The sequence below is a fragment of the Molossus molossus genome, unplaced genomic scaffold, assembly GCF_014108415.1.
Source record: "Molossus molossus isolate mMolMol1 unplaced genomic scaffold, mMolMol1.p scaffold_m16_p_2, whole genome shotgun sequence".
Taxonomy (NCBI): domain Eukaryota; kingdom Metazoa; phylum Chordata; class Mammalia; order Chiroptera; family Molossidae; genus Molossus; species Molossus molossus.
The window spans coordinates 96,903,875-96,930,947 of NW_023425355.1; the positions used below are offsets into that span (position 1 = coordinate 96,903,875).

Here is a 27,073-nt window from a genome sequence, read left to right on the forward strand (position 1 = left end):
TGTGGATGTTTATAGGAAAGAAAAACCCCACCCTGAGCCAACATAGCAAACAGACAGACCCAGCACTCTAGTATGTTTAGTTTCCATTCATCTTACAGCTGGATGAAGGGAAAAAGGGAGGCATAGACTGGCCCCTCTCCAGGCAAGATGCCAGCTCCAGCTCTTGGACAATCCTGGCTTGTGTGGGCCTCAATGCTACATTCAAAGATTTCCCCACCCTTCAGGATAGTCCCTCCCTCTCAAGAGAAGGGATACCTGGAGGTTTAAAAGAGCAAGAGTTTGAAGATTGGGCTCAGACCTTCTGGACGTGAACAACAGACCCAGGCCAGAGGTGGCATCATGTCTGGGTGGAGGTGCCTCATCTGTGTCAGCTTTATTCTGACTATTCTCCCTGAACTGACATACCAGGGACCTCCTGGCCCCCCCTCATCAAGCACAAAGGTCAGTTTGGGGATAAGGGAACAAAGTTCTGGGATTTGTGAGAAAATTAGCTCTTTGGGAGGGATAGGAGAATGTTACTCAGTCTGTTTCCTCAGACTCACAACTGATAATCTAGGACCAGAGAAAAGAGTTACTGTTTGCTGAGCATATGTCAGACACTGCATTAGGAACTTTAGAGTTATGATTTCATTTAGTCCTGACAGCATCCCAGTGAGGTAGTTTTGATTAGCCCCATCACATAGAGGAGGTAACAGAAGTGCAGAGGTTGGGACACAGCTAGGAAGTGGCAGAACCAGAATTTGAACGTAGGTCTTCCGATCCCATATGCCCTCATTTCTCACTACCACACTCTGAGAATAAACTAGATGTACTTTATGTGTGGGTAGATGGAGATATCATGGCTTCAGGAAAGATGAGGAAGAAGATTGATATCTTACTTGCTGTGTGACCTCAGTCTCTGGGCCCAGTTAACACACTCATAAAATGTGGACAATAATAGTATCTAGCTCGTGTGGGGACTAAATAAGATTATGGATGCCAAATGCCCATTGTGCATTAGTTGTATGATTGCACTTATCTAATGTAATTCTTTACACCTAAGATCTTTAAGAGGAGAATATATATATATATATATGTAAAATCACATTGCCTTACACAGAGTATGTCTCAGTGAAGGACAGCTGCTCTTTTAAATATAGATAGATATAGATATAGATAATTTAATCCTCATCCAAGGGTGTGTTTTTATTGATTTTTAGAGAGAGAAACATCAGTTGGTTGCCTCCCATATGCACCTTGAACAGGGATCAAACCCGAAACCTAGGTAGATGCCTTGACCAGGAACCAAACCCACAACTTTTTGGTGTACGGAATGATGCTCCAACTAACTGAGCAACCCAGCCAGGGCTGCTGTGTTATATTCTTTTTTTTTTTTTTTTTTATCCTCACCCAAGGACATTTTTTGTTCAGGTAGAGTGGGAGGGAGAGAGAGGAAGAGAGAGAGAAACATCGATGTGAAAGGGACACATCGAGTGGCTGCCACCCGCACGACCGACCAGGGCCGGGGACAAACTGCAACCAAGGTACATGCCCTTAGCGGGAACCGAACCCAGGTCTCTCGGGGCCACAGGCTGATGCTCTAACTGCTGAGCCAAACCAGCCAGGGCCTGTGTTATATTGTAAAGCAGAGGTTCTCAAACTATGGGTCGTGACCCTTTGAGGGTCGAACAACCCTTTCATAGGGGTCGCCTAAGACATAACAATAGCAAAATTACAGTTATGAAGGAGCAACAAAAATAATTTTATGGTTGGGGGTCACCACAACATGAGGGACCGTATTAAAGGGTCGCAGCATTAGGAACGTTGAGAACCACTGAAGCCTTGCTACTCAAAGTAAAATCCACAGACCAGAGCATTAGCATCACCTGGGAGCTTGTTAGAAAGGTAGAATCTCAGTCCCCACACCAGAAAATTGCTGAATGAGAATCTACATAGTAACAAGGTCTCTAGGAGATTTCTGTGTACATTAAAGCTGGAGATGCAGTTATGCAAAGGTCCTTTGATTTGTGATCTTCTGTGTCTTTGATTCTGAGACTTGCTAAAGTCTCGGAAACATTAGGCAGATCCATGAAATGGATGACAGAGATTGTTTTCCCTCTCTAGACCTCAGTTTTTCCACTTGTACCCTCAGTCCTGTCCAGGAGTCCCGGGTTCCCGAGTACTAGTCTGTCTAGGCCAAGGATAGAGTCTATCTAACCCACTTCCCTGCCTTCTCTCCCAGCTACTGATGACGAGTTATTCCGTACGTTCTACTGTGGTTTCCCGCTATGCCCACACCTTGGTCATCTCTGTCTTGTTCAATCCACATGCTGAGGCCCATGAAGCCATCTTTGACCTGGATCTTCCGCGCCTCGCCTTTATCTCCAATTTCACTATGTAAGTCTGCTTCCAAACTCACTGCTTCATTCATTCGTGTGCACATGCGTTCATTCTTTTGTTTTGTTTTGTTTTGTTTTGTTTTGTTTTGTTTTGTTTTGTTTTGTTTTAGCAGAACACAGAAATGAAGAGCATGTACTCTGAGATCAAACTTCTTAAGTTTGAATCCTGGCTCTGCCAGCAATGGGACTCAGGACAAGTCACTTCTCAGAGTCTCATTTCGCACATCGGTAAAATGGCGATAAAATTAGAACTTGCCTACAAGGATTAAACGAGTTAATGTATGTGAAAATACATGGTAAAATCAGTGCTGGGCACATAATAAGTCCTTGATAATATTAGCTTGATTTCTTTTCAAACAAACACTGGTGTTCACTGTGTGACTTACACTGCACTGGGTACTATGGAAAAAGGAAGAAGAATTGCACATGATCCCTGCTCCCAAAGAGTACATGGTCTACTGGGGGACATGAAAAAGGAAACCGATTATTTTAATAAAGTATGCTGGATACAAAGAGAAGTGTGAATACAGGATGGTAGGAATTGTGAGTCCTATCAGGGACAGGGGTCAGTTCCCCACGCCTAGACAGTCAGAGAAAGCCTCACAAAGGTGACACCTAAACTCCGGCTTGAAATATGAGATGTTCAACAGGAGAGCAGGGCTAGGGCAGCGCTGGGGATGTGGGCAAAAGAAGTACAGGAGCAAATGTTCCCTCACAAGGGGAACTGCAAAGTACCTCACTGTCACTGGAGTGTAGGGCACAAGCTGAGGTAGAGAGGTCAGAAATGAAACTGAAGAGGTAGGGAAAAACTAGGGGATGGAGGACTTCCAATGCCAGACCAAATACCTAGCCATTACTTGATTGTCTCCAAACCATCTTGTGTTTGGACCCCGATTAGGGAAAACTTGATTATGTACTCCCCAAATATGTATATTTGTTAACTTATAAATTATATAAATATACTACTGAGCAAATATATTAGGTACATTATAAAGCATATGTGAAAATATAAAGAATGAGGAAGAAAAACCCTGAGTAGAATGTTATTCCTTTCCCACACCCTCATGGTTTGTCCCAAGCACCCCATGAAGCATGAGCACCTCACTTTAGAAATAACTGTGGCCCATAATGAGGAGACATGGTAAAGTTTTAAGCAAGGAGTGAGGATAATGAAGTGGGGGTGGACTGGTGGGGCCAGCCCAGAAGCAGGGAGCTCAGTAAGGATCCTGGGGTAGCGTTCACATGAGGGATGCTGAGGGCTGGAGCAGTGCAGTGGCGGTGGGATTTGAGAGACCATAACGGGGAAGAAAGCACCTGGCATGTATGGGCAGTAAGTACATTGGTTTCAGCTTGTCTGACCTGGTCCATGACAGTGCCTTCCTTGAGATGGTGAATATGGAAGGAGGAGCAGATAAGGGGAAAGTTAGCAGTAGCCTCATTAACCCATATAGTACCTAAGTGCAAGTTAGAAAAAAGTGCTTGGCTTTGGGGAGAAGGACTCAGATTTGGCAGATGAGTTAGACTGGCACAGGCAGAGTGTCAGCCCTTGCTCAGACTCCATCACTGGAGTTGGGGTGGGGTGGTTTGTGCAATAAACAACCTGTGAGCCTCAACAGCAGGCCTGGAGCCTGGGCTTTGTCATCAGGAAACTCCTGGTCTTAATGAGCAGAGAGCACTACCTTAGAGAAAGGATAGGTTGGTTGGAGGAGGTGAGAGGTGTGCCCCTTGCCAGGGAATTCAGGTGAGAAGTATGAGGTAGTCAAGGAGGGCTTCCTGGAAGTAGAATTTTCATATGGGTAAGATTTGAAGGGACCAGGATCACTGCATGTGGAGGACCCGGGGAGACTAAAGGCAAACAAGTTTGGAGTATGGGGGCTAACCAGAAAGCTTGTTGGTGAAATGATGCAAGGGCCATGCAGTCAGGCAGAATTTGGATTTTCGCTTCAATAGAAAAAAAAAAAAAACTAAAAGAAAAAAAAATTTAACTAAGCAAAGCAGGCTGGAGGAAATGTTCTTGGGCAGACTCTGTGGAAAGTATGCTGGCTGGAGGCAACAGACACACAAGAGACCCTAGTGTGTTACTGCCAGACCAGCTCCACCCTACACCCCCACACCCCCCAGGAGACTTTGGGACAGTGCCAGCTCGGCCCACCCCCACACTAGCCCAACCACTAGTCTGTTTCAGCTGCCTAGAAACACTTCCCGCCTGAGTGGTCTCTTCTGCAATGTGCATATTCTCTCTAAGTGTTCCCAGAAGCTGCTGCTTGCTCAAATAACTTTCTTCCCCACCACCACCCAATACCTGTGCCTCATTTTCTCCATTTGTAAAATAGAGACTGTTGTTCCTGCCTCTTACAGAGTCACACTAACGTTTTCTAGGACAGTGAGCTATCTAGCACTCCTCAAAGGCTAGCCTTGACCCAATCCTCCACTTTTCATGATTTATCTGACTCTCACTCTCCATAGCATGTTTTCATTGCCATGTGAGTTTATTGAGTCTGGTGTTCAAAGCCCTTTATTCTCTAGGCCTACCCAACCACTCCAAATTTCTCTCCATACTGCCTTTCCTTGCCCCTCTGCTCCAGCCAAATCTAACTACTTACTGTTCCCTGAAACATATTCTGTGTTTTCCTGCTGTCTGTCTGGAATGCCGATTCCACAACTAATTGTTGAGTGCCTGCTGTGTGCCAAGCCATATTCTAGGCACTGGAGATACAGCAGCAAATAAGACAGACAAAAACCCTGCCCTCGAGAAGCTCACAGTCCAGTGGAGAAAAGAGACAAGGAAAAAATAAACAAGGAAGTATATGTCAGTTTGCGGATGAGAAGTACTACAAAGAAATAGAAAGTAGAGCAAGGGAAACAGAGAGTGAGTGGGAAGGTGTTATTTTAGAGTGATCAAGTATGTCTTTCTGACATTTGAACAAAGACCTGAAAGAAGAGAGGGTATAAGACTTGCAAAGATTTGGAGGAAGAATGTTCCAGGCAAGGGAAGCAGTCATTGCAAAGGCTCTGAGACAGGAGTGTGATGAACAAATTCAAGAATAGCAAAGAGGCCAGTGTGACTGGTGCAGAATGAATGGGGAAGTGTAGGAGGAGATGGGGTTAAAGAAGTGACCGTGAGCCAGACTATATAGAGCCATAGGGGCCCTGGTAAGGACTTTGGCTTTTATTCTGAGTTGAGATGGGAGCCACAGAGTTCTGAGCAAAAAAAGGGACACTGACTTAGGGTTTAACAGGATCTCTCCTATTGCTGTGAAAAGAATAGATAATAAGGAGGCAAAGCTTTAAAGAGGGAGGCCAGTTAGGAAGCTATTACATTTATCTGAGCAAAAGATGTAGTTTAGACCAGGGTAGCAATTGTGGGAGAGGTAGGAAGTAGTCAGATTGTGAACATATCTAAAGATAGAGCCAAAATTCCCTGATGGATTAGATGTGGAGTGTGAGAGGAAGAAGGGAGTCAAGCATGACTCTAAGATTTTCAGCTGAATAACTACTTCCTGAGATAAGGAAAACCAGGGCAGGAGCAGACTGGGGAGATGGAGGAGATACCAGGACCTCAGTTTTGGATATGTTAAGCTTTAGCTGCCTGTTGGATATTCCAGTGGAGATACCAAGTAAGAAATTGGATATATAGGTCTGGACTTCAGGGGATAGGTCCTCCACACTTGAGATACATAGATTTAGGAGTAATTTCTGCATAAATGATATTTAAACCCCTGAGGCTAGATGACCTCACCTAGAACTGTAGAAAGAACAGAGCAAGAGAAGGGGAGGGGAAAGGAAAGGTCAAGAATGAAGGAAGAGAAGACAGCAAAGGAGACTGGGAAGGCAAGGCCCGTGAGGATCATTTATCCAGATCCTTCCTGTCTTTCAGGCCCAGCACCAGGCCCACATTCTCTAGAACCCTTTCTTGAGACTTGAGCAAAAGTGCTCTCTCCCTTCTTTGAAGTCCTTTATACTCATTACCTTCCTTAGAGCAATAGGAAAAATAGGGGTAAACAAGTTCATTAGTATCCCCTCAGTCTCTGAGCTCCCTGAGGTGAAGGACCCCTCCCTGGTCAAGCCCAGATGCCTTTGCAATAATTTGCATTCTGCTTTCACAATTTTTATCGCCTGTGTCACCTAACATATTATTTACTTGATATATTTTCTTTAAATAGATACACTTTTTAGGACTACCTAAGTTTGTCATATCCTAAGCAACAATATCTGTGAGCTCATGGGTTCAATGTGCTACTTATATGTTTAATACACATTACAGTCAATACATAAAAATTATAATAAACATGTTCAGGTGTGTCCCACCTAAAATTATTTTATGTTCCAAAACATGGAATTCATTCAACACTTTGGGAAACATAAAGTTCTAACATCAGGTCCACCGTACGCCAACTGTTTCTATTTCCCCATATGACAAATGGAGATAATGATAACTGTTTCACCTGGTTTTATCTCCCTCACCTCTCCACGTTTCTCTTGTTCCTTCTCTCACTCTGGCTTCATGGTACTATTTTGCTCTTTTTCTCTCCCCATCCTCCATCCTCCTCTTTCATCTTCTTTATATGTCTCTTTCCCTCTCTGTCTCTGACCATTTCCTTTATTCATTTCTCTGTCTTTGTCTGTCCTTCCTCTTTCTTGCTCCATCAGGACCATCAACAATAAAGTCTACGTTGCAGAAGTCAAAGAAAAACACCAGGCAAAGAAAATCTATGAGGAAGCTCATCAGCATGGAAAGACAGCTGCTCATGTAGGCATCAGGTAAGGCTCCATCCAATCTGAAGCATGACAAGTACATCTTAGCTGTGTGATCAGGGGCTTACACATGTTCTCTCCGGGTCTCAGTCTCTACTGCTGTAAAGTGGGGACAATGACCTCTATTTCATAGGATTACATGAAGATGATGTGAGTTAATTTGACCTTTAAGAGAGTAGGTGCTCAATAAATGGAAGTTTACTTCTCTATTTCCACTTTCCTTCTGCCAGAAGGATGTAGCTTGTTTAAGAATTGGCACCTTCCAGTAAGGTTGTGTTGAAGTGAAATTTTTCTAAAGCAAATCTTGTTTCTTAACTGAGTTCCATTCCTCTGGCAGAAATGTATTATCTTCCTTCAATGTTTCCACTCAGCTTCCAAAGGATTTAAATATTAGGTTTGACTACTGCATATTGAGACAAGCTTAGTCTAAAGCATGGGGGATGAGTGGGTGTGAGGGGCTATTTGAAGGGGAAGAGGCAGCCTGTGTAAATTGAAAACTCTTTTTGTAACACAAATCATTAGCCCCTAATTGTTCTATTCTGGATTCAGATTTTCACTGACACAGTTTCCTTATGATAGAATTCCTGTGATAGAATCTCTCAGGAAGAATATTTAAAGGGGGTGAATGAGGGAGAGAGAGAGATTAGTGAGTGGGTGACTAACTATGGGCAAAGGACTTAGTAAAACTAGAAGCCTTGTCAGGTCTGCTGGGACCAGGGCGGGACGAGCAGAACTAGGTCATCTAATAGCTCCCCTCCCCGTTATGACATCCCATCCCCTTCCCACCCTCCTCCCTTTCATGCCCAGGGACCGGGAATCAGAAAAGTTCCGCATCTCCACCAGCCTGGCAGCAGGCACAGAGGTGACTTTTTCCCTGACCTATGAGGAACTGCTGCAACGGCACCAGGGCCAGTACCAGCTGGTGGTGAGCCTGAGGCCTGGCCAATTGGTGACAAGGCTAAGTATAGAGGTCACAGTGTCAGAAAGGACGGGCATTGGCTATGTTCACGTACCACCTCTGAGGACCAGCCGCCTGCGCACCAACACCCACACAAGTATGTGGGCAGAACTACGGGTCAGCCACCAGACTGGCCCTACCTGAATGGGAAACTTCCCCTTTTCCCTGGGCTTCCTCATAGTACCACTCTGCTCTGTGCTCACTGACAATAACCCACCCCATTCTAACAGTAACAAGAGAACATACTAGGAGTTAAAGAATTTGGGGTTAAAACTTGGTTTGATCCTTGCAGGCTATGTGAAACAGCAAGTCGAACAACATCCCAGAGCTGTGATTTTCCGCATGAAAAAAATAAAGTTTAGGGGAGGGGTTCTTGGGTGGGCGCAATGAAATCATGTGTTAACAATGCTGAGGGTTGTAGAAGCCAAATCGTGCTTCCTCTAGAATCAGCGCAGAGAATGTAAGGGCAGTGGGAGGTCAGTATAACGTGCGGGATGTCCTTGGGGATATCGTGTCAGGCGCGGAGGGCCAGAGAGATGTCCTGGCTGCCAGCTGTGCTTGAAGTATCAGCTAGAGGTGTTTGAAGGCCAGACTGGCTACAACAGAATCGAAGTGTTAGAAATGCAGATTCCTGGGCCCCGCCCTCTGGAGTCAGCCTCGGTAGGTAGGGGAGGGGCCCAAGAACCCATTTCTGGCCACTTTGCAGGTGACCTTGATATGTGGCCAGGTCGGAGAACTACTGACCTGGCCTACCCACCTCCTCTGAGAGAGGAGTGGACAGGCACAGGGAAACCACCCATGTCCACTGGCCACCCTCACCGAGCTGTTCAGCCTGGAGGTCCTGCCTAATTGGACCCCGGTAACCCAGAGTGACAGTGTGGTACATGTAGAGGAGAGACAGACACATGGACATGGGCTCAAATCCCAGCTCTGACCGTGCCCTAAGGTGGGGGTGCAGGCAAATCACTCAAATGCTCTGCTCCACCTTTCCCAGCTGCACGATGAGGAGATGCCATCTGTGGCCAGGACCATGTGGGAATTGAGGAAATTCCTCCCTGAAAATCACTGGTGCAGAGAAATGAAGATTCGATGAAAACTGCAATCGTTAGAATTATTGAGCAACTACTAAGATCCAAGTATGGTTTCAGATGCTTTCCATGAAGTCTCATTTACTCCCCACAAACACTGTCTGTGAAATAGGAGCTCTCATTCCCGTGCTGCAGATGGGCAGACCGAGGTTTAGAGAATGTGAATACTTTTCCAGGGCCCCACAGGCAGCATCTGAGTGCTTGGAGTCTGCACTCTTACACCCTAAGCTAAAAATGGCAGCTCCCTCCCCCTGCTCCTTAAAGGTTAAGACAGAGGGTAGAGCCAATCCTGTGGGGGATAAAAACAGAACAAAGACCTCTGGAAGGAAGGAAGTCAAGGGAATGTATGTAAGCAGGCATCTCAGAGAGTATGGGGCCTCAGTTTGCTCCTAAGCTTCCTGACAGCTGTAGCAGAAAAGGGGGGTGGTGGTGGAAGGATTCCTAAGTTTTCATTTTCTGGAAAAAAGAGGCACAGAGACATGTCTAAATGGACATTTGTCTTGGACTGAAATTCCAGAGGAGTTGATCTTATGGCCAGCTCAGCAAACATCCGGGACCAGAAATTCATCTGTGTTTTCATGAGGCGCTAAAAGGCATATTCACAGAAGGCAGGGGGAGGGGGGAGAAAACACATGGAATACTATCCCAGAGGAGAACTTAGATAGACTGCAATTTCCCACAGCAGTAAGGGGTGTAGGAAGAAGCCTAGGCCCTGTCTGTGTGTCTGTCTCTCTTCACCACACACAACACACGGCCTCTGTGGCAGGAGACCCAGAACACGGGTCTACCTGAGGACCTGACGCTGGGCCTCAGGAGGGATGGCAAGTGAGCCAGGGCAAATTTGCGCATGAGGGTCAGACTACCAGAGACTGACTGGTAGCTGAAGGGAGGGCTGGGTCTGCCAGGCTGGGTGGGTTTGCTGGGAGAGGCAGAGCAGGCACTGTTGGTTTCAGGGTGTGCAGAGGAAGGAGTGTGGCACCTGGACAGGTGGAAGGGCGAGGTAGGCAGGGGGAGCTGCAGGTGGTGCAGGGCTTACTTCTCACCCTCCCAGATATTGCTCCTTTTGATGTCCCCTTGCTTGGCTTTCTGCTACGGAGCCCTCCGTGCCATCCCACCCCAACCCTCCCCACCCACACAGGTGAGGATGACTCGCCCGCATCTACCAGAATCGAGAGGGGAGAGACCTGTGTCCGAGTCACCTTCTGCCCGACACTGCAAGACCAGTCGGCCTTCTCCAGCTCAGGCATCATGGCCGACTTTGTGGTCCAGTACGACGTAGTCATGGAGGACATCATTGGCGACGTGCAGGTGAGGGCGATGGAAAGAGCATGAGCTCTGGAATCACACAGGTCTGAGCAACAACGTGGCCTCCACGAGGTGCTCACTTCGGTCTTCCTAGGGATCAGTGAGGACTAGTGAACATGAACACAAAGACGTGTGGTGACACGTGACTTCACACCTGTGCTCCCTTCCAGGGTCGGGGATCGGGAACTCTAAAGATGGACTCAAGCTCCTAATGAGCTCGTCCCTAGTTGACTCAAGTCACAGCTCACTCTTAAGCCGCTCTTTTGGAGAGTGAACTGTTGACCAGTACCAGGTCTCTCACACCCGTGGGCTCTCACACTTTCTGCAGCTCTAATCCTCCGATGCTCTCTTGGACTTTCTTGCTGTCCCTTAGTGTTAAAAAACTTTTCTGTGCCATCTGAGCCATCTGGCCAAACAGGGAGCTCTTAGATCCTGAGCTCCCACACTCATGAAGGCCAAGCAGAGGACTCCTGCACTTGTAGACGGGGTGGAGCACTGATGCCCGAGCCCCGGCTTTATGAAAACGATCGCACGGCAGCCGCAGATGACTGGGACCAGCCTGCCTTTCTTGCCACACTTCTCACTGCCTCCAGCACGCAGTGACCCTCCAGCTGGCGGCCCCACCACACCACACACCTTCCTACCAATACACCTGAACTTGCCATTCTTCTGTGTGCGGGCATTTGCTCATACTATCTACTGTCCTTGGATTATCTTCTGCCCCCTTTCCCCACTGGTCAGCGTCCTCCTTGTCCTTAAAGGCCTTGCTCAAATGCCACCTCTCTGATGACCACACCCCACTCACAATTCCTCTCTCTTCCTCAGGCCAACATGGTGCTTTGGTTACACTTCTTTTCGTGCACTTCTTTATTCATGAAGTCATATGTGGGCACATCTCCACCTAGCAGAGCTGCTCCAGCCCAGTCCTGTTCCCATGGATACCGAAAGCTCGGAAAAGAGCTGGACACAGAACCTATTCTCCCTGCGGCATGTGCCAGAGTTGACAAAGCCAGAAACATACAGCCTTAAGAGTCATAACACATCCTAGCGAGTGTATGAAGCTGGAGTGTGTGATGTGCTGATACCACTGAGGGGGGCGTTAAGAAAGCCTTCCTAAATGGACTGGCCTTGAAATTAGCATGGCAAGGATGAATTGAGTCTGCCTCCACCTGGACACATAGAGTGATGGGGATTCCGTGCAGAGAGAGAGGAGAAAGAGCATGTGCAGAGGCACAGGGGTGTGGTGCAGCCAGCCTGCTCCATAGGGGCAATAAAAGTAATTTGCCCTCTCAGAATAGGAGCTGAGGGTACCCTGCCAGTAGGTGACAGCACGGCCCTTGACCTGGTGTTCCATGGTTTGTGCATTCAAGGTATTTACCTGCTTCTTTACCTTTTCCACAGTGGCCTGGCACAGACATGCAGGTACAGTAAGTGGAGTTAGGCATTCAGTGATAGGAGCCATACTTCCATGCACGGTGTGCCCTCCCTCCTGCATCTGCTCTCCAAGGACCCCTCACTTCACCTCCCTTTCCTACTCAAGTTTGCCCATCGTTCAAAGGCCAGCAATTCACCCCTTTGTCAGTCAGTCAGGACTCCCTGGGAAGCTGATATGTGCCGTGCCCACTGCTGCCTGATGTTGGAAACTGGGGGTGAATCATACATAGACCCTAATCACTGTCTCAGGGTGAAACCCAGAGACACAACACTGACACCAGATGAGAAGTGCTCTTCCAATGACAACACAAGTTATGAGGGAAGCCATTTTGAGGAGAGAAGGTGGTCAGGGAAGGCTCCTCGGGGGAAGTAAAGACTGACGCGTGTCTTTAAGAATGTAAAGGAGTGGCCCTGGCCAGTTTGGCTCAGCGGTTAGAGTGTCGGCCTGCGGTCCGGAGAGACCCGGGTTCGGTTCCCGCTAAGGGCACGTACTTCGGTTGCAGTTTGTCCACGGCCCTGGTTGGTCGTGCGGGTGGCAGCCACTCGATGTGTCCCTTCACATCGATGTTTCTCTCTCTCTCTCCCTTCCTCTCTCTCCCTCCCGCTCTATCTGTACAAAAAATGGAAAAATATCCTTGGGTGAGGATAAAAAAAAAAAAAGGAATGTAAAGAAGTGTACCAAGCTGGGGGGTAGCAAAGGCAATTCTAGCAAACTGAGGGCTGCATCACACAAAGAAGAGAGGCTGGAAACATGCAGGTGTGTGTAGGGAGCTACAAGTGGGTTGCAGTTCCCAGAGCATCGATTTCAGGCACCAGAAATGTGCAGAGGTGAGACCTCTAAGGCACGAGTGCTGCAGGGGCATGATGAGGAACATGTCCTTTGTCTTGAGGGAGCCAAGAGAGGGAATGGCATTATGAGGTTTGCGTTTAGAAAGGCCAGACCCAGCAGGACCTGCCAACGTGTATGGATGGAAGGGGCTACAAGGGAAGCAGGGAAACCTGAGAGAAAGAAGTGCTGACTGTGGGCTGTGTAGGTCTTGGATGCAGAGGCGCGGTGGACCTGAGATTTGCAGCGCATGAAACCAGGAGTTGGTGGCTGGTTGGATGTGGGAAGGAGGGGCCCAGGAAGAATGAGGAGTGACCCTTGGGTTCCTATCTGGAGAGAGCATGTGCGTGATGGTGCCTTGAAGGACAAAGGCTCACAAGGGCAGGGTGGGGACGGGAAATGAATGTATTGCTTGGGCAGGATCCATTGGAGGCATCTTCTGACATCAAGGGGGACAAACCTGCGTAATAGTGAGTGGGTATGCAGTAGGCGAAGGGGAAGAGTGGAGGACATTGGACTGGAGAAAGAGATGTAAAGTGATCGGTAGAGACTGAGCAGTTGAAAGCCAGAGGGCTAGCCAGACGACCCAGGGAGGATGTGTAGAGCCAGAAGAGCAGATCCAGGATGGCAGTTGCTAAGGCCCAGATTTCCATGCAAAGAGCTATTGATCTCAGCCATCAGGGTGTCCGGCCCCACCAACTGCCAACCGCCTGCTCAGAGCTGTAAATTCCCACCACTTCCCTTCATTGTGCTACAGAAACATAATCGTTTTCTGGCGTGCCATGCTTCAGAACTATTGGGAAGCACTGCCTAAGGGGCAGGGAGGGAAAATGCAGCCCAAGAAACACACTGAGGCAGACGGACCAGAGAGAGCAGGAAAATAAGGAGAGCTCATCATCTCAGCATCCCAGGAGACAAGATTCTTGAAGAAAGCAGAAATAGTCACCAATTGTGAAATTCATCAGGGATGTGCAGTTGGATGAGACTTGAAACATACCCACTGAGTTTGGGTGCCAACTAGTCACTGTTGCCTGTAGTGAGAAAAGGGCCATTGTGTGGTGGAGGTGGGACCCAGTCTGTGGTGGGCAGAGGAGTGAGGTGGAGATGAGGAGACCCTTGCAGGCGCCAGTATGAATACCCTGGAGTGTGACAAGGAGGAGAGAAGCTGCTTGAAGTTTGGGCGGGATTGGGATCGATGGGGTTTGTCTCAGTGGATGAAACAGACACAGACCTTTTATGTTGTGAGGAAAGCCTTGTTGGGTGTGTGGGTCGGGTTGGAAAGCAGGGGCCTGACTGGTAGAGGAGGTGCTAGAGGCTTGGAGTCCACGGGGTTAGGGGAGGACTCTTTTGTCTTTCAGTAGAGAGAAGAGGTGTATGGAGATGTGGACCCTGAACAAGTGTAGGGGGGCAGTCAAAGGAACCTGGCCTGGTGCCCTTAAGTTTCTTCATGAGGGAGGGAGGGAGGGAGGGAGGGAAACACTTCCTGAGAGCAGACAGGCATGACAGCTGAGGTGAGTGTGAGAGGCTGGTGACCTGGGTCATGCCTCTGGTTACAGGATGTGAGGTGTGGGGCCTCTGGTGAGCCTGGGACCATGGAGAGGTGGGCATAAGATTTTCCCAGAAGCTCGCACCCACCCAGGTAGTGGAGGAAGAGGAGGACTGCCGGCCTCTGCCCTTAGCTTGAAGTTGCCTGGTGGTGGAGGACCCAGTCGTTTGGGAACTGCTGCAGAGTGCCAGGAAAAAGTGGAGACACAGCCTGCACATGTACTTTTGATGAGCTCCAAGGCTAAGGTGGAGGGGAACACCAAGATGTCCGCCCATGTCTTCTGCGATCCTCTGAAACAGGAGGGGAGAGTGTGTCCAGCCTTGTGATCAGAGAGTGCCTGAATGGCAGGGAGGAGAGGAAGCTCTTTTTCCCAGGGTAGAGCCAGCTGCAGGCTGCTGGGCAGCTCAGACCCTCAGCAAGCCCATGCTTCTCTGGGCTACACTGACACTGGTCCTGGGGGCCCTCCCAGCTCCCTCCCTCTCCTTCCCTGGCTGCCCCAGCCCCCAGGCTCTGCAGAGGGAGACAGGGAGTAGGGGGAGGGGGCAGCAGCCAATCACATACCCCACAGCCTTAGGCATCTGCACCTGGCCTAACCAATCCCCTCTGAACAAGCAGCTCACTCAGCCTCTGCTCCCTCCTCCCCTCCCTGCTCTGCCCAGCAACAGCAGAAAGGAGGTTTAAGGAGGAGAGGGAGGCCCTGCAAACTCCCAGCCCCTGGCAGCTATGGAGCTGGGCCCCAGGCTCACTCTATAGAGGGAGGTTAAAACAATAGTTACAGTTCCTGGAGCCCAGGCAAAATGTCCCTGGGGGCCCTCAAGACTGTGCAAGCCCAGCTCTCATGGACAGGAACTCACATTTTACAGAGATCCTGCTCCTTGGAGCCTTGGGCCCAAGCCAGTCAGTCTCCACAGCTCTGGGGCAGGTCCTAGACAGACAGTCTGAACAGAAGGCACACAGTTCTGGTGGGGGAGATGGACATTGAAGAAACAACTGCATGGATGCCTATTGATCTAGAAACAGTGATAAGGCCTAAGACCGAAAAGAGCTGTTTGTTATGTAGGAGAATAAGGGGGCTGATTTAGACCAGCTTTCACAGTTCTTGTGGTTTCACTTCTTTTGTCCAGATTTACGACGGCTATTTTATTCATTACTTTGCCCCCAGAGGCCTTCCACCTGTTGAGAAAAATGTGGTGTTCGTTATTGATGTGAGCGGCTCCATGTTTGGAACCAAGATGAAGCAGGTAATCAGAAACCTGGGGACCTGTCAGACCTCTTCTTTTGAAGTCTTAGCAAGCAGACATTGCTGGAGCGTTGGTTCCCTGGGGCCAGAGAAGACCCTCTCATCCCATCACCCTTGGATCTTATAGGCCTGGGCCCACTTTGGCATCCTGGCACCGTACATATCAGGAGCCATGTAGACTTGGAGCCACAGAATTTGAGGAACACGGAGACAATGGACTGTGGGGCCTGACCCATTACGACCATGCACCACAAAACTCCTGGGCCGGTCAGGTCCCAGAATCATAGATTCTTTGAGCTAGAGTACTCTGGTATCATACCACCTGAGTCGAAAAGAAATAAAAGCTTAGTCATTTTAGAATGAACGTTTCCAAGGCCACAGGTTTTTGGTTATTTGATGGTTTTGGGTTTTTGTTTTTTTCTACTTCAAAGTTAGAAAAATACAGTGTACTAGCCCTTTTTTTCTTTATTGATTTTAGAGAGAGAGGAAGGGAGAGGGAGGGAGAGATAGAAACATTGATGAGAGGAAACATCGATTGGCCACCTCCTGCATGCCCCACACTGGGGATTTGGCCCACCACCTGGGCATGTGCCCTGACCAGGAGTCGAACTGGCGACCTTTTGGTGGTGCATGGGTCGACGCTCAACCAGTGAGCCACACCAGCTTGGCTGTACTAACATTTTAGTGCTTACAAACTGTAGAGTCCTGGGTCCCTCTAGACTTCAATCTTGTAGCCCTTCTACCAGAGCACCCTTGAAACAGAGCCATAGGCCAAAAAGCTTTTGACTTTAGAGCCTATATCCTTAATGGTCTGGAATCATTTATTACCATAGCACTCTGGGACTCTAGAATTATAAGTTTAAATTTCCTCGGACTTTATAGACTTTTTACCTTGATGTTCTAAACCACCAAGCTAACTGATTTCTGTTTTACCAAAGTGTAGCCAAACTTGGGGAAGGTAAATATTGAAAATTGTCTCCCTTTAGCCTTCATTGTGGAGGAAAGGCTATACCCCACTCCAAACCTTTCTAGTCTTCCAATTTCTCCTGATGTGTGAGAAAGCTGACGTGTACTTATGACGATCTTATTCTAGGGACACATGTGCCCTAAAAGAGTGAAACCTAACAATAGAACTATGCAATGCTTTCTGTCTCCCAACATCTTACCACCACATCAACCATGCAGTCATTGAAAGACAGCTATAAAGACCTGGAATCATAAAGCTCTTACATTTTAGGGTCCCAGAATCATTGAATCCTGAGTCATGGGGTCCAGAAATCATAGAACACATGAATCCTAGCTCTCTTAAAGAATAGAGCTGAACCTTTCAGACCACCACTGTCAAACAGAACTTTTGTGATGATGGAAATGTTTGAAAACTCTGCAGTTTCCAATACAGTAACCACTGGTCACTTGAAATGTGGCTACTGCAAGGGAAGAAACAGAATTTAAGAATGTTACCTAACTTACATTTACATTTTATAAAGCTCCACGTGGCCCTGGGCGGTTTGGTTTAGCAGTTAGAGCATCGGCCGTGGCCCAGAGAGACCTGGGTTCGATTCTCGCTAAGGGCACGTACCTCAGTTGCAGTTTGGAGATGTGTGGGTGGCAACCAGTTGATGTGTCTCTCTCACATCAATATTTATCTCTCTCCCTCTTCCTCCCTCTCTCTCCCGCTCTATTTGAAGATAAATGCAAAAAAAAAATGTCTTCAGATGAGGATTTAAAAAAAAAGTTCCATGTGGCTAGAAGCTACCATTGAACAGTGCCTTTCTGGGCTTTGGACCATAGAGACTATAGAGCATTTTGACCTGAGAATCCTAGACTTACGGAGTGCTGGAATCAAAGTCTTAGACCTTAGTACCTTTTATAGAAAGAGGCTTTCAGTCTCAAGCAAGACCTCAAGTCTTGGTCCATCTCCTACAATTTATCCATATCCCACAGACTAAAAAGGCCATGAATGTGATTCTTGGTGATCTGCGAGCCAACGACTATTTCAACATCATCTCCTTTTCTGACACGGTTAGTATCTGGAAAGCTGGAGGCTCCATCCAGGCCACCATCCAGAATGTACACAGTGCCAAGGACTACCTGGGCCACATGGAAGCTGATGGTTGTAAGTATTAGACCTACCAGCCCAAATGGGCAGGGTGTGGTGATGTGGAAAAATCTTAAAACGCTCTCACAATGCCTGGAATATCACTATTGCATTTTACACAAATATGTGCCCGTGTTCCTTTTCCTAGTGGAAATAGCACAACTAATACAACTATTTCCCCATGTATTTTAAGGCACATTCTCTCTTTGTGCCTGAGTTTCCTCCTCTTTAAAGCAAATAGAAGGATTTGCTAAGACTTTTTTAAAATCAATAATCTAGATATTTATTTCCAAGCATCTGAGTAAATTGCTGCCCTGATTCTGGCTTTTGATCAATCATCTCTCAGACAATTACTGAAATCTCCCCACTGTCACCTCCTGTCAACTCAGCCCTTTCTTGTCCTGTAGCATGGAAATGTGGGGTGCTATCCTTGGGGAGCTGCCAATCTGACCAGAGAATGAGACATTCCCTCCTAGAAACAGGCAAAATACAGTCTGAAATAGGGAGTGAGAAAAGCCAAAGACATGTGGGCCCCACTGTCAGATCTCAGGGAGCCTGTGTTGTGGTAGGGACTTGGAAAGGATAAATAGCATAAAAAGTTTAAACAAAGATCAGGTGACATGACTGAGCCTGGGAGATTGGTAAGGTGTCCAGTGTGTCTGCAGTATGGATAGAGGTAACTAGAAAAGATGGTCTCACAGTCTGCTCCCCAATTAGGGACCGACATCAACACAGCTCTGCTGGCAGCTGCTTCAGTGCTGAACCATAGCAACCAGGAGCCTGGGAGGCGTTCCAGTGTGGGGAGGATCCCTCTCATCATCTTCCTGACAGATGGGGAGCCCACAGCCGGCGTGACGACTCCCAGTATAATCCTCTCCAATGTCCGTCAGGCACTGGACAACAAGGTGTCGCTTTTCAGCTTGGCCTTTGGAGATGATGCTGACTTCCCACTGCTACGTCGCCTGTCCCTGGAGAATCGAGGAGCAGCCCGGCGCATATATGAGGACACAGATGCAGCACTACAGCTTCAGGGCCTCTATGAGGAGATCTCTATGCCTCTGCTGGCAGATGTGCGTCTGGACTACCTGGGCGGCTTAGTTGGAGCCTCCCCTTGGGCCCTTTTCCCCAATTACTTTGGTGGCTCAGAGCTGGTGGTAGCAGGCCTGGTGCAGCCAGGTGAGCAGGAACTGGGCATCCACCTGGCAGCCCGTGGCCCCAAAGGTCAGCTTCTCGTGGCCCGCCACAGTGAGGTAGCCACCAACAGCAGCCAGAAGGCCTTTGGTTGCCCAAGTGAGCCAGCCCTCAATGTAGCCCACTTCATCCGCCGCCTCTGGGCCTATGTCACCATTGGAGAACTGCTGGAGGCACGTTTCCGAGCCCATGATACCACCACTCGCCACCTGTTGGCTGCCAAAGTTCTCAACCTGTCCCTTGAATATAACTTTGTCACACCTCTGACTTCACTGGTCATGGTGCAGCCCAAGGAAACCAGTGAGAAGGCCAGTAGACAGACTTCCACCACAGCTGCACCAAGCACCATCACACCCTCATCTGCCAGCAGGCATGGCCTAGGTGCAGGCACAGCCCGGCCAGTCTTGGTGCCCAAGGCCTCACCCAAATCAAGGCTTGTGAACCCAAAGTTTTACTTATCCTCAACTACTCCTGCCTCTACAAAGAAGATGACAAGCTCCAGGGAGTTGGAGCCACTGAGTCAGAGCCCTAGTACCCTATCCACTCCAGCACACCCAAGGCCCAAAATTCCAGCACAACACGATTCTGGCACCTTGGCTCAGCCAACTCTCAGAACAAAACCTGCTGCCCTTGTGCCCTCAAACTCTGGTGCCTTATTGCTTCTGAAGCCTAGTACTCCATCTCAACAGAATCCTGCAACTCTATTACCCATAATTTCCAAGACACATGTCCCACCTCTGAATCCTGGCACCCTATTTCAGCCCAAAGTTGACACTATGAAACAGGTCACTCCACTGCATTCCAAGCCTGGTGCTCTATCACAAACTAAACTGGATGCCACATCACATCCCCGGCCTAGAGTACTCACATCACAGTCACCTCAAAATCTGCCACAGCCCAGGCCTGGAGTCTCTACACTTCAGATCCCCAAATACCCACAACACACCAGACCAAAGGTTCCTGTTCCCAAGACCCCAAACAACCTGTCATACCCTAGACCTGGGATCCTCTTACCCAAGACCCATAAAGTCCCATCACTTCTTAAACCTAGTGTCCTACCTCATCAAACTTCCCCAAGCTTATCACTTTCTAAACCCAGGACAGCAATCCCCAATAAACCCAAAACCTCGTTACTCTCCAGGCCTGCCAGACCCAGGCCCCCACCTCCTCGGAGCCTAAGCACAGTTTCAAGCACAATCTCAAATCCCACAACTCTCAGCAGTAACGTGGTCACCTCTGTCCTTGGAGAACCCCTCCCTACTCCCTTTCATCCCACCCTTCCCTCTCTGCTGCCCCCTGGAAGGCTCTGGCACCAGCATGACCTGCTGTCAGGGTCCCAAAGCACAAAGGAAATTTTGGGACCATCTTTATCAGGAGTCCCAACAATAAGTCTACCCAACAGCTCTAGGCCTATGCCAAAAGGCAGTCCCCCAAACCTTCCAGTCTTGCTGCCTTCAAGCACCCTCCCTGAAGCAGTCAGCCTTCTCATTCTCCCTGAGGAACTAGAGCTGCTGTCTGAATCAATGGTGGAGTCCAAGTTTGTGGAGTCTTTGAACCCTCCTGCTTTCTATACCTTCCTCACACCTGATGAAAACGGTGAGTGCCATGGGCAACAGGGCAAGACCTGAGAGGGAGATATGAATAGAGAGCACCAGGAACTAGGAATGTGTAAGGCTTGTGTAGATTCCAGTGATAGTACAACTGTTTGCTTGCTTGCTTGCATGCTTTGAAAATTTGAACCAACTATTTAACTTCTCTGGGCCTAAGTACATAGGCACAGAATCAGAGGCCCGGCGAGAGAAGGGATGTTAAGACTGGGGAGGCTGAACAGAAACAACCTGGCCAGCTGTAGCTTTGACATTTGTTCTGTTGGAGAAGAGAACTGCTCATCCTTCCCAAATAGGGGAGGGATGTGGAGTTATGAATGGGAGCATCACTGGGCAAGGTGGGTCTGATTGGTTCTTCTATGGTCTGTGAACAGCACCGTTTAATGAAAGAGGTATAAAAATTAGGGAAGATAATGACAATTATCTTTAAATTTCCCAAAGACTGAAATAATAATAATTAACAATTTTAGCTCTTCCTATGTATGGCTACTGCTCTATTTCAGTCCCTCATTTAATCCTCACAAGCAATTATTAGTATCCGCATTTTACACATGTGGAAACTGAAGCATGGAGAGGTAAAGTAACTTGTTCCATGTCACACAGCTAGTAAGATATCTGAATTTACACAATCTGGTCCCTGACTGAATGTGCTTCACATACTCCTCTCTTCTGCTTTCCTGAGAGGAGTGACATTTCCTAGGTGACTTTATAGGGCAGGATTAGAATCAGTTGGGGACGGTAGTAAATCACAGAGATGCAAATTTGGGTATGCTATATTTGACATGCTCCTCTCCCTCATCACCACCCGCTCCCAATAGCCCATCCATCTTCAATTCATGACAATGTTACCTCTAATATATTTGCCAATGCACCCACTCCTCACCACCCCAACTATCACTATTACAGGACAGAATACCATTGTGTCTCACCTAGAAAATTGTTCCAGCTTCCTCATGGGTCTCCTTGTTCTCGTTAGAGAAATTCTTGGCCATTCTCTCAGAGCAGCCAAACAGATCTTTTAAAACATAGATTACTTCATTTCCCTTCCCTACTTAACCCACAAAGGTTTTCCCTTCACACCTATATTGAAGTCCCAACTCCTATATATGGCCTACAAAGCTCTTCATGACCTTCCCTCTACCCCATACCTTTCTCACCTCACCTTTACCTACTCACTCTCTGAACTTTAGCCCCACTGGCCTCCTCTTTGTTCCTCCAATGGGCCATACTCCCATTCCCACTCCCACCTTCATTCAGGTTCCTCATTTAAGCTGTTCCTTCTGCTTGGTAATCTCTCTGACCTGCCTTGCCCTGTCCCCTTCCTACCACCCTCATCTTTTCTGTCGCCACTCACACTCCAGCTCATGACTTCGATTGCAGCTCAGATGTCCTTTCCACCCATCCCACTATTCCAGACTATGTCATGTAACTGTTAACTTCCTCAGTTACTCTATTATTTTTTTATAGCATTTATCACCATTGGTAATTATGATTTTGTTTATGTCTGCCTCCCTGACTAAAATATGAACTTCATCAGGTCAAAAATCATGACTACCTCTTTTACCACCATATCCCTGATGCCTAAACAGTGCCTAAATGAATAAATGCATAAGTGCTATGAGGAAGAATTTTGAACATAACTAAGTTTGAAAGACTACAATGCTGTGGAGAGCATAAGGTCTCACTCAGTCTTGGCAATACGCTAGTCAAATTGGGAGGCCAATGAGGACACTCCTGGTCAGAAAGAAAGTGTGCCCTTTGGTAGGTTCAGGGCATCTTTGCCCTGAGAGTGTGAAATATTTCTTTTGCGCTTGCAGGAAATCCACATTGGGAAGGCAATTCTGAAGAGATCCTGGGAGCAGCTGGAGGCAGAATGGAATCCCAGGAAAGTTCTGCTGGGCTAGAAAAAGGTGAACAAGGCCTGGCTGGTGTGGCTCAGTGGTTGAGCATCAACCCATGCACCAAGAGGCTGCCAGTTTAGTTCCCAGTCAGGGTACATGCCGAGATTGTGAGCCAAATCCCCAGTGGGGGGCATGCAGGAGGCGGCCAATCAATGTTCTCTATCATTGATGTTTCTATCTCTCTCTCTCCCTCTCCCTTTCTCTCTCTCTCTCTCTAACATCAATAAAGAAAAAAAAAACATTTTTAAAAAGGTGAACAAGGATGCCACTGACAAAGATCCCATATTATATTAGAATTCTCATAGGCATTGTATGAATCCCAAGGAGAAGCAATGTATTAGTTTTCCATGGTTGCATAACAAATTACCACAAACTTAGCAGCTTCAAGCAACACTCTTTTTTTTTTTTTTATCCTTACCAGAGGACATTGTTTTTCCATTTTTTGTTCAGATAGAGTGGGAGGGAGAGGAAGAGAGCAAGAGAGAGAAACATCAACGTGAAAGGGACACATCGAGTGGCTGCCACCCGCACGACCAACCAGGGCCGGGGACAAACTGCAACCGAGGTACATGCCCTTAGCAGGAACCGAACCCGGGTCTCTCTGGACCGCAGGCCGATGCTCTAACCACTGAGCCAAACCGACCAGGGCTCAAGCAACACTCTTTATCTCACAGTTCTGTATGTTAAAAGTCTGGGCACAGGCTAGTTGGAGTCTTGCTTAGGGTCTCAAAAGACTAAAATAAAGGTGTTTATCAGATTAAGATCTCATCCTCTTACATGTGCATTCAGGTTGTTGGCAAAATTCCGTTCTTTATGTTTATAGGACTGAGATCCCTGACTGCTTGCTGGCTGTCTGGAAGGCACTCTCAGCTTCTAGAGGCCACCTGGACCACTTTCAAGTCCTAGAGGTCTTCTACATTCCTTGCCACATGGTTCTCCCTATCTTTAAAGACAGCCATGGAGAATCTCTCTCATGTCAAATCCTTCTCACACTTCAAATCTCTCTGACTTCTTTGACTCAGATTTAAAGGGCTCATGTGATTAGGTCCACATGGATAATCTTCCTATTTTAAGGTCAACTGCACCATATAACATATGTATTTATGGGAGTGATATCTCATCATGTCACAGTCCTGGAGATTTTAAAGGCTGAGTACACTGAGGAATCTTGGGTGCCATCTTGGAATTCTATCTACCACAGACAGAGAGTAAGAAAAAATAGCATTTGAGTTGGCCTAGAAAGATAACTAGAAATTGATCATTGGTAGCTGAAGAAAAGAAAACATTCTAGGTGGCAGAAAACAGAAGCAATGGGTTACTAGCAAGAGAAGGCAGGGCCCTCATAAGAATAGTTCAGTTAGGCTGGAGCATAAAGAGAGCTGGAGAGCTAGGCAGGGGCTAGATTCCAGAAAAGACTTCAATGCTGAGTGCTGAGCTCAGGAATTTGGCCCATATCTGGAAGGAGGTGACTGAGAGACCAGTGTGTCCCAGAGTTCCTAGGAATGTGATAGATCAGTCCCTTACCAACAGAGTCTCCCTCTCCTTTATAGGCATGTTACCAAGCATCTTCACCTTCTCATCCTCAGGTAAGCCAGCCACCATCACTGTACTGCTTGAGTACAGAACAGCCTGCATACCGAAACTTGTGCTGTGCTCTCTCTTGGGAAATAGACTTGTCCTTCTACATTCCCCTCTTCCCGCCTGTCCTCTTCTCCCCTCCCATTACTTCTGGGGCCATAACTTCAGAATTTCGTTTCCTGCCTTGCAGTGGATGGTGACCCCCACTTTGTGATCCACATCCCACGCTCAGAGGAGAGAATCTGTTTCACACTGGATGGGCGCCCAGGGGACCTGCTACAGCTCATAGATGACCCAAAGGCAGGTGAGAGCTCCAAGGACTCCATTCCATAAAACACCACAGCCAGATAGACTTATGTCAACACCCGCAGATATTTGTGGACTAATCTTCACAAACACACAGCAATGCACCTCACTAATCACAAGTAAACACCCAGACACATGAAAATACATATGAATATACTCTAACACCAAGACACTCACAGATATATACACACATAGTAGGGTATATAGTAAACTCACACAAATACACACCCAGACACACATATTTTGACACCCTCTATACTTATACACAGTAACATACAAATATGTACCCAGATCCACATTGACATACAGTACATGCCATATATACACAATGACACAAAGATCAACACACTCAGACGTACATACACTGATACCCCAGGTTCATCCCAATACTCAGGAATTCAACACATACAGGCACATATACTCTGCTACTCTAGATATAAAAAACACACCAATGTACACAAATAGTTACCATGATGCACTCAGGTACACGTCAGTATCTACCAATATACAACCAGACACACACATTATAAACTATTCACCAAGACGTATAATATCAACATATCCAGAGACACACATAAACATACATCCAAAAAAATATACACTCTAACATAGCACCTTCCCCAGATATGCAGATGCACTGATAGGCCCAAAGATATCCATGTAAACATAACCAAACACATAAATTTACACTCAGAAGCAAACACATGCATGCAAACAGCCTCACTGGGATGAGCGTGTGCAACCTATATTTATGCCTACACATTGCATAGGAAGGAGCAGCCAGATAGGCTGTGATAGAAGCACTTTCCCCAGGAGCTAGATTTCTAATCACAAATCTGCACACCCTGGGCCCTAAGACCTCACCCCTGTGTGTACTGTGGGTGACCAAATAAATGATCTTGTGAAAGACCATGCTCCAGGCATGGACTCTTCTTCTTCCAGGGCTGCATGTGCATGGACAGCTGCTTGGGGCACCACCAAGGCCAGGCCGCAAGAACCAGATCCGCACCTACTTCCAGATCATCACAGTCACTACAGACAAACCCTGGGCCTACACTATCAACATAACCCGCAGTTCCATATCTGTGCGAGGCGAGGGTACCGTGTTTCTGTCCTGGGACCAGCCTACCCTGCTGAGGAAGTCCCAGCTGGAGCTCCATGTGGCTGCTGCAGCCCGCCTCACCCTCCGTCTTGGGCCCCACCTTGAGTTCCTAGTCCTTCGGCACCGCTACAGGCACCCCAGCACCCTGCAACTACCTCACCTGGGGTTCTATGTGGTCAATGGCTCGGGCCTTAGCCCCTTGGCCCGTGGCCTGCTGGGTAAGTGCTGCTGAGGCTGAGAGAGGCTAGGGAGCACCAGTCCCAAGACAGACTCTGCCCAGGTGAAAGGCCAGTGAGCACCCAGCACCCTCTCTCCCCCTGCCAACCACAAAGAGGAACAGAACCAAGTTCTGCCCTTGGGGAGCTCCTGGCCTGGGGAGAAGATTGACCCAGACATGGATAGTTATCTCAGGGGCTATCAGTACTAGATATAAAGTGGCCCAGGGCACTGGAGGAACCCAGATTGGGCACCTAGCCTAGCCTTAGAGCTCAAGAAAAATCTAGAGGAGAGAGACCCACAGTCTGAAAGCTGACCAAAAGTGGTAGAGGAAAGGAATGGAGATTAGAGGAGATAGAGCTGGAGTGGTCAGAGCAGAATGCCTGGATGAGAAATTTGGATTTATCCTGAAAATAATGGGGACTAAATGAAAAGTTATAATCAGGGGAAGGATACAGTCAGATATAGGTATAACAAAGATCCTTCTGGAGGCTTTTGTGAAGGGGTATTGCAGGAAGTCAGAATGTAGGTCAGGAGACGTTGGCAGAACCTGAGCAGAGGTCCACACCAAAGAGTTTGGGAAGTGATGGTGGGTTGGACAGATAGCCTTAATTTCTCTGGGCCTCCCCACTCCCTTCCTGTCCTTCCCTCCAGTCTGCCCTGTCAATGCCTCCAAGCCTGACTGTTCCCCTTCTGCTTCCATAATTCACTCCTGTCCCATTTGGCTCTTCCACAATACCCAACCTCTTCCCTCCTCCAGGCCTTTGCTGCCCCTCATCCCTCCCACTTTTCCTTTTAGATTTCCTGCTTTAGGCTCCTCTCAGAGTTCTCAGTGGGGACTCAGGCCACTGCCCTGACTGGTGCTGCATCTTTCTCCCTCAGGGCAGTTCCAGCACACAGACATCCAACTGGTGGCAGGGTCTATGGGGCCATGCCTGCGGAGGCACCAAGGCCCTGATGTACCTGTGGTTCTAGGCAAGAAGCTGCTAAAGGACTCACCAAGGCTGCTGCCCCGCTGGTCTTCCTGCTGGCTGGTGAACCGCTCTCATGTACAACAGCTGCTGGGCCGCCCCTACCTTGCCTATGTCCTGTGATGGCCCCTGAATCCCAGAGCCAGGAAACCTGAGTTTAGGAGACCCTAGGGGCCAGGGCACAGGGTGAGCCATGAACAAATACCTAGGAACTTAAAGACACACACAGAGAAACACATGCACTAAGCGACACATATACAAAGACATACAAACACACCCAAACATACATACCTAGCTACCCTAGAGACAGGGACTGCTACCTCCTTGCAGTTCTTCCTGTGTCAAGTCTCCACTCTCTTCAATCCATACTCCACAGCAGCCTTAGAGGCAACTTTCTTAAAACAAAAAACTGACTGAGTCACTGGTCCTACTTACAACCTTCTCTGGCTCCCATGGTGTAGTTAAGACTCTTGGAGTTCCCCTAACAAGCCATGCTCTCTCCCATCACTGGGTCTTTGCATGTGTTTTTCCTTCTGCATGAGACTCTGTTCCTTGGCTTCATGTAGGTAGATT

At 47.9% G+C, this 27,073-nt stretch overlaps 1 protein-coding gene across 1 annotated transcript; it reads left to right on the forward strand.

Moving 5' to 3' along the window:
• The first annotated feature begins 339 nt into the window (after nucleotides 1-339).
• On the forward strand, nucleotides 340-26,623 carry ITIH6 (inter-alpha-trypsin inhibitor heavy chain family member 6). Its single transcript, XM_036270032.1, has 13 exons — nucleotides 340-441; nucleotides 2,222-2,376; nucleotides 7,029-7,139; nucleotides 7,941-8,188; nucleotides 10,318-10,487; nucleotides 15,415-15,531; nucleotides 17,475-17,646; nucleotides 18,346-20,415; nucleotides 22,244-22,336; nucleotides 23,878-23,913; nucleotides 24,096-24,209; nucleotides 25,154-25,531; nucleotides 26,412-26,623. The coding sequence occupies exons 1-13, from the start codon at nucleotides 340-342 to the stop codon at nucleotides 26,621-26,623; spliced, it is 3,978 nt and encodes a 1,325-aa protein (XP_036125925.1).
• The last annotated feature ends 450 nt before the right edge of the window (nucleotides 26,624-27,073 follow it).

Coding starts and splice junctions, on each gene's coding strand:
- ITIH6 (XM_036270032.1), top strand. CDS start 340: ATGTCTGGGTGGAGGTGCCTCATCTGTGTCAGCTTTATTCTGACTATT. Junction 17,647..18,345: donor CCACATGGAAGCTGATGGTT/GTAAGTATTAGA, acceptor CTCCCCAATTAG/GGACCGACATCAACACAGCT. Junction 22,337..23,877: donor TTCTGCTGGGCTAGAAAAAG/GTGAACAAGGCC, acceptor TCTCCTTTATAG/GCATGTTACCAAGCATCTTC.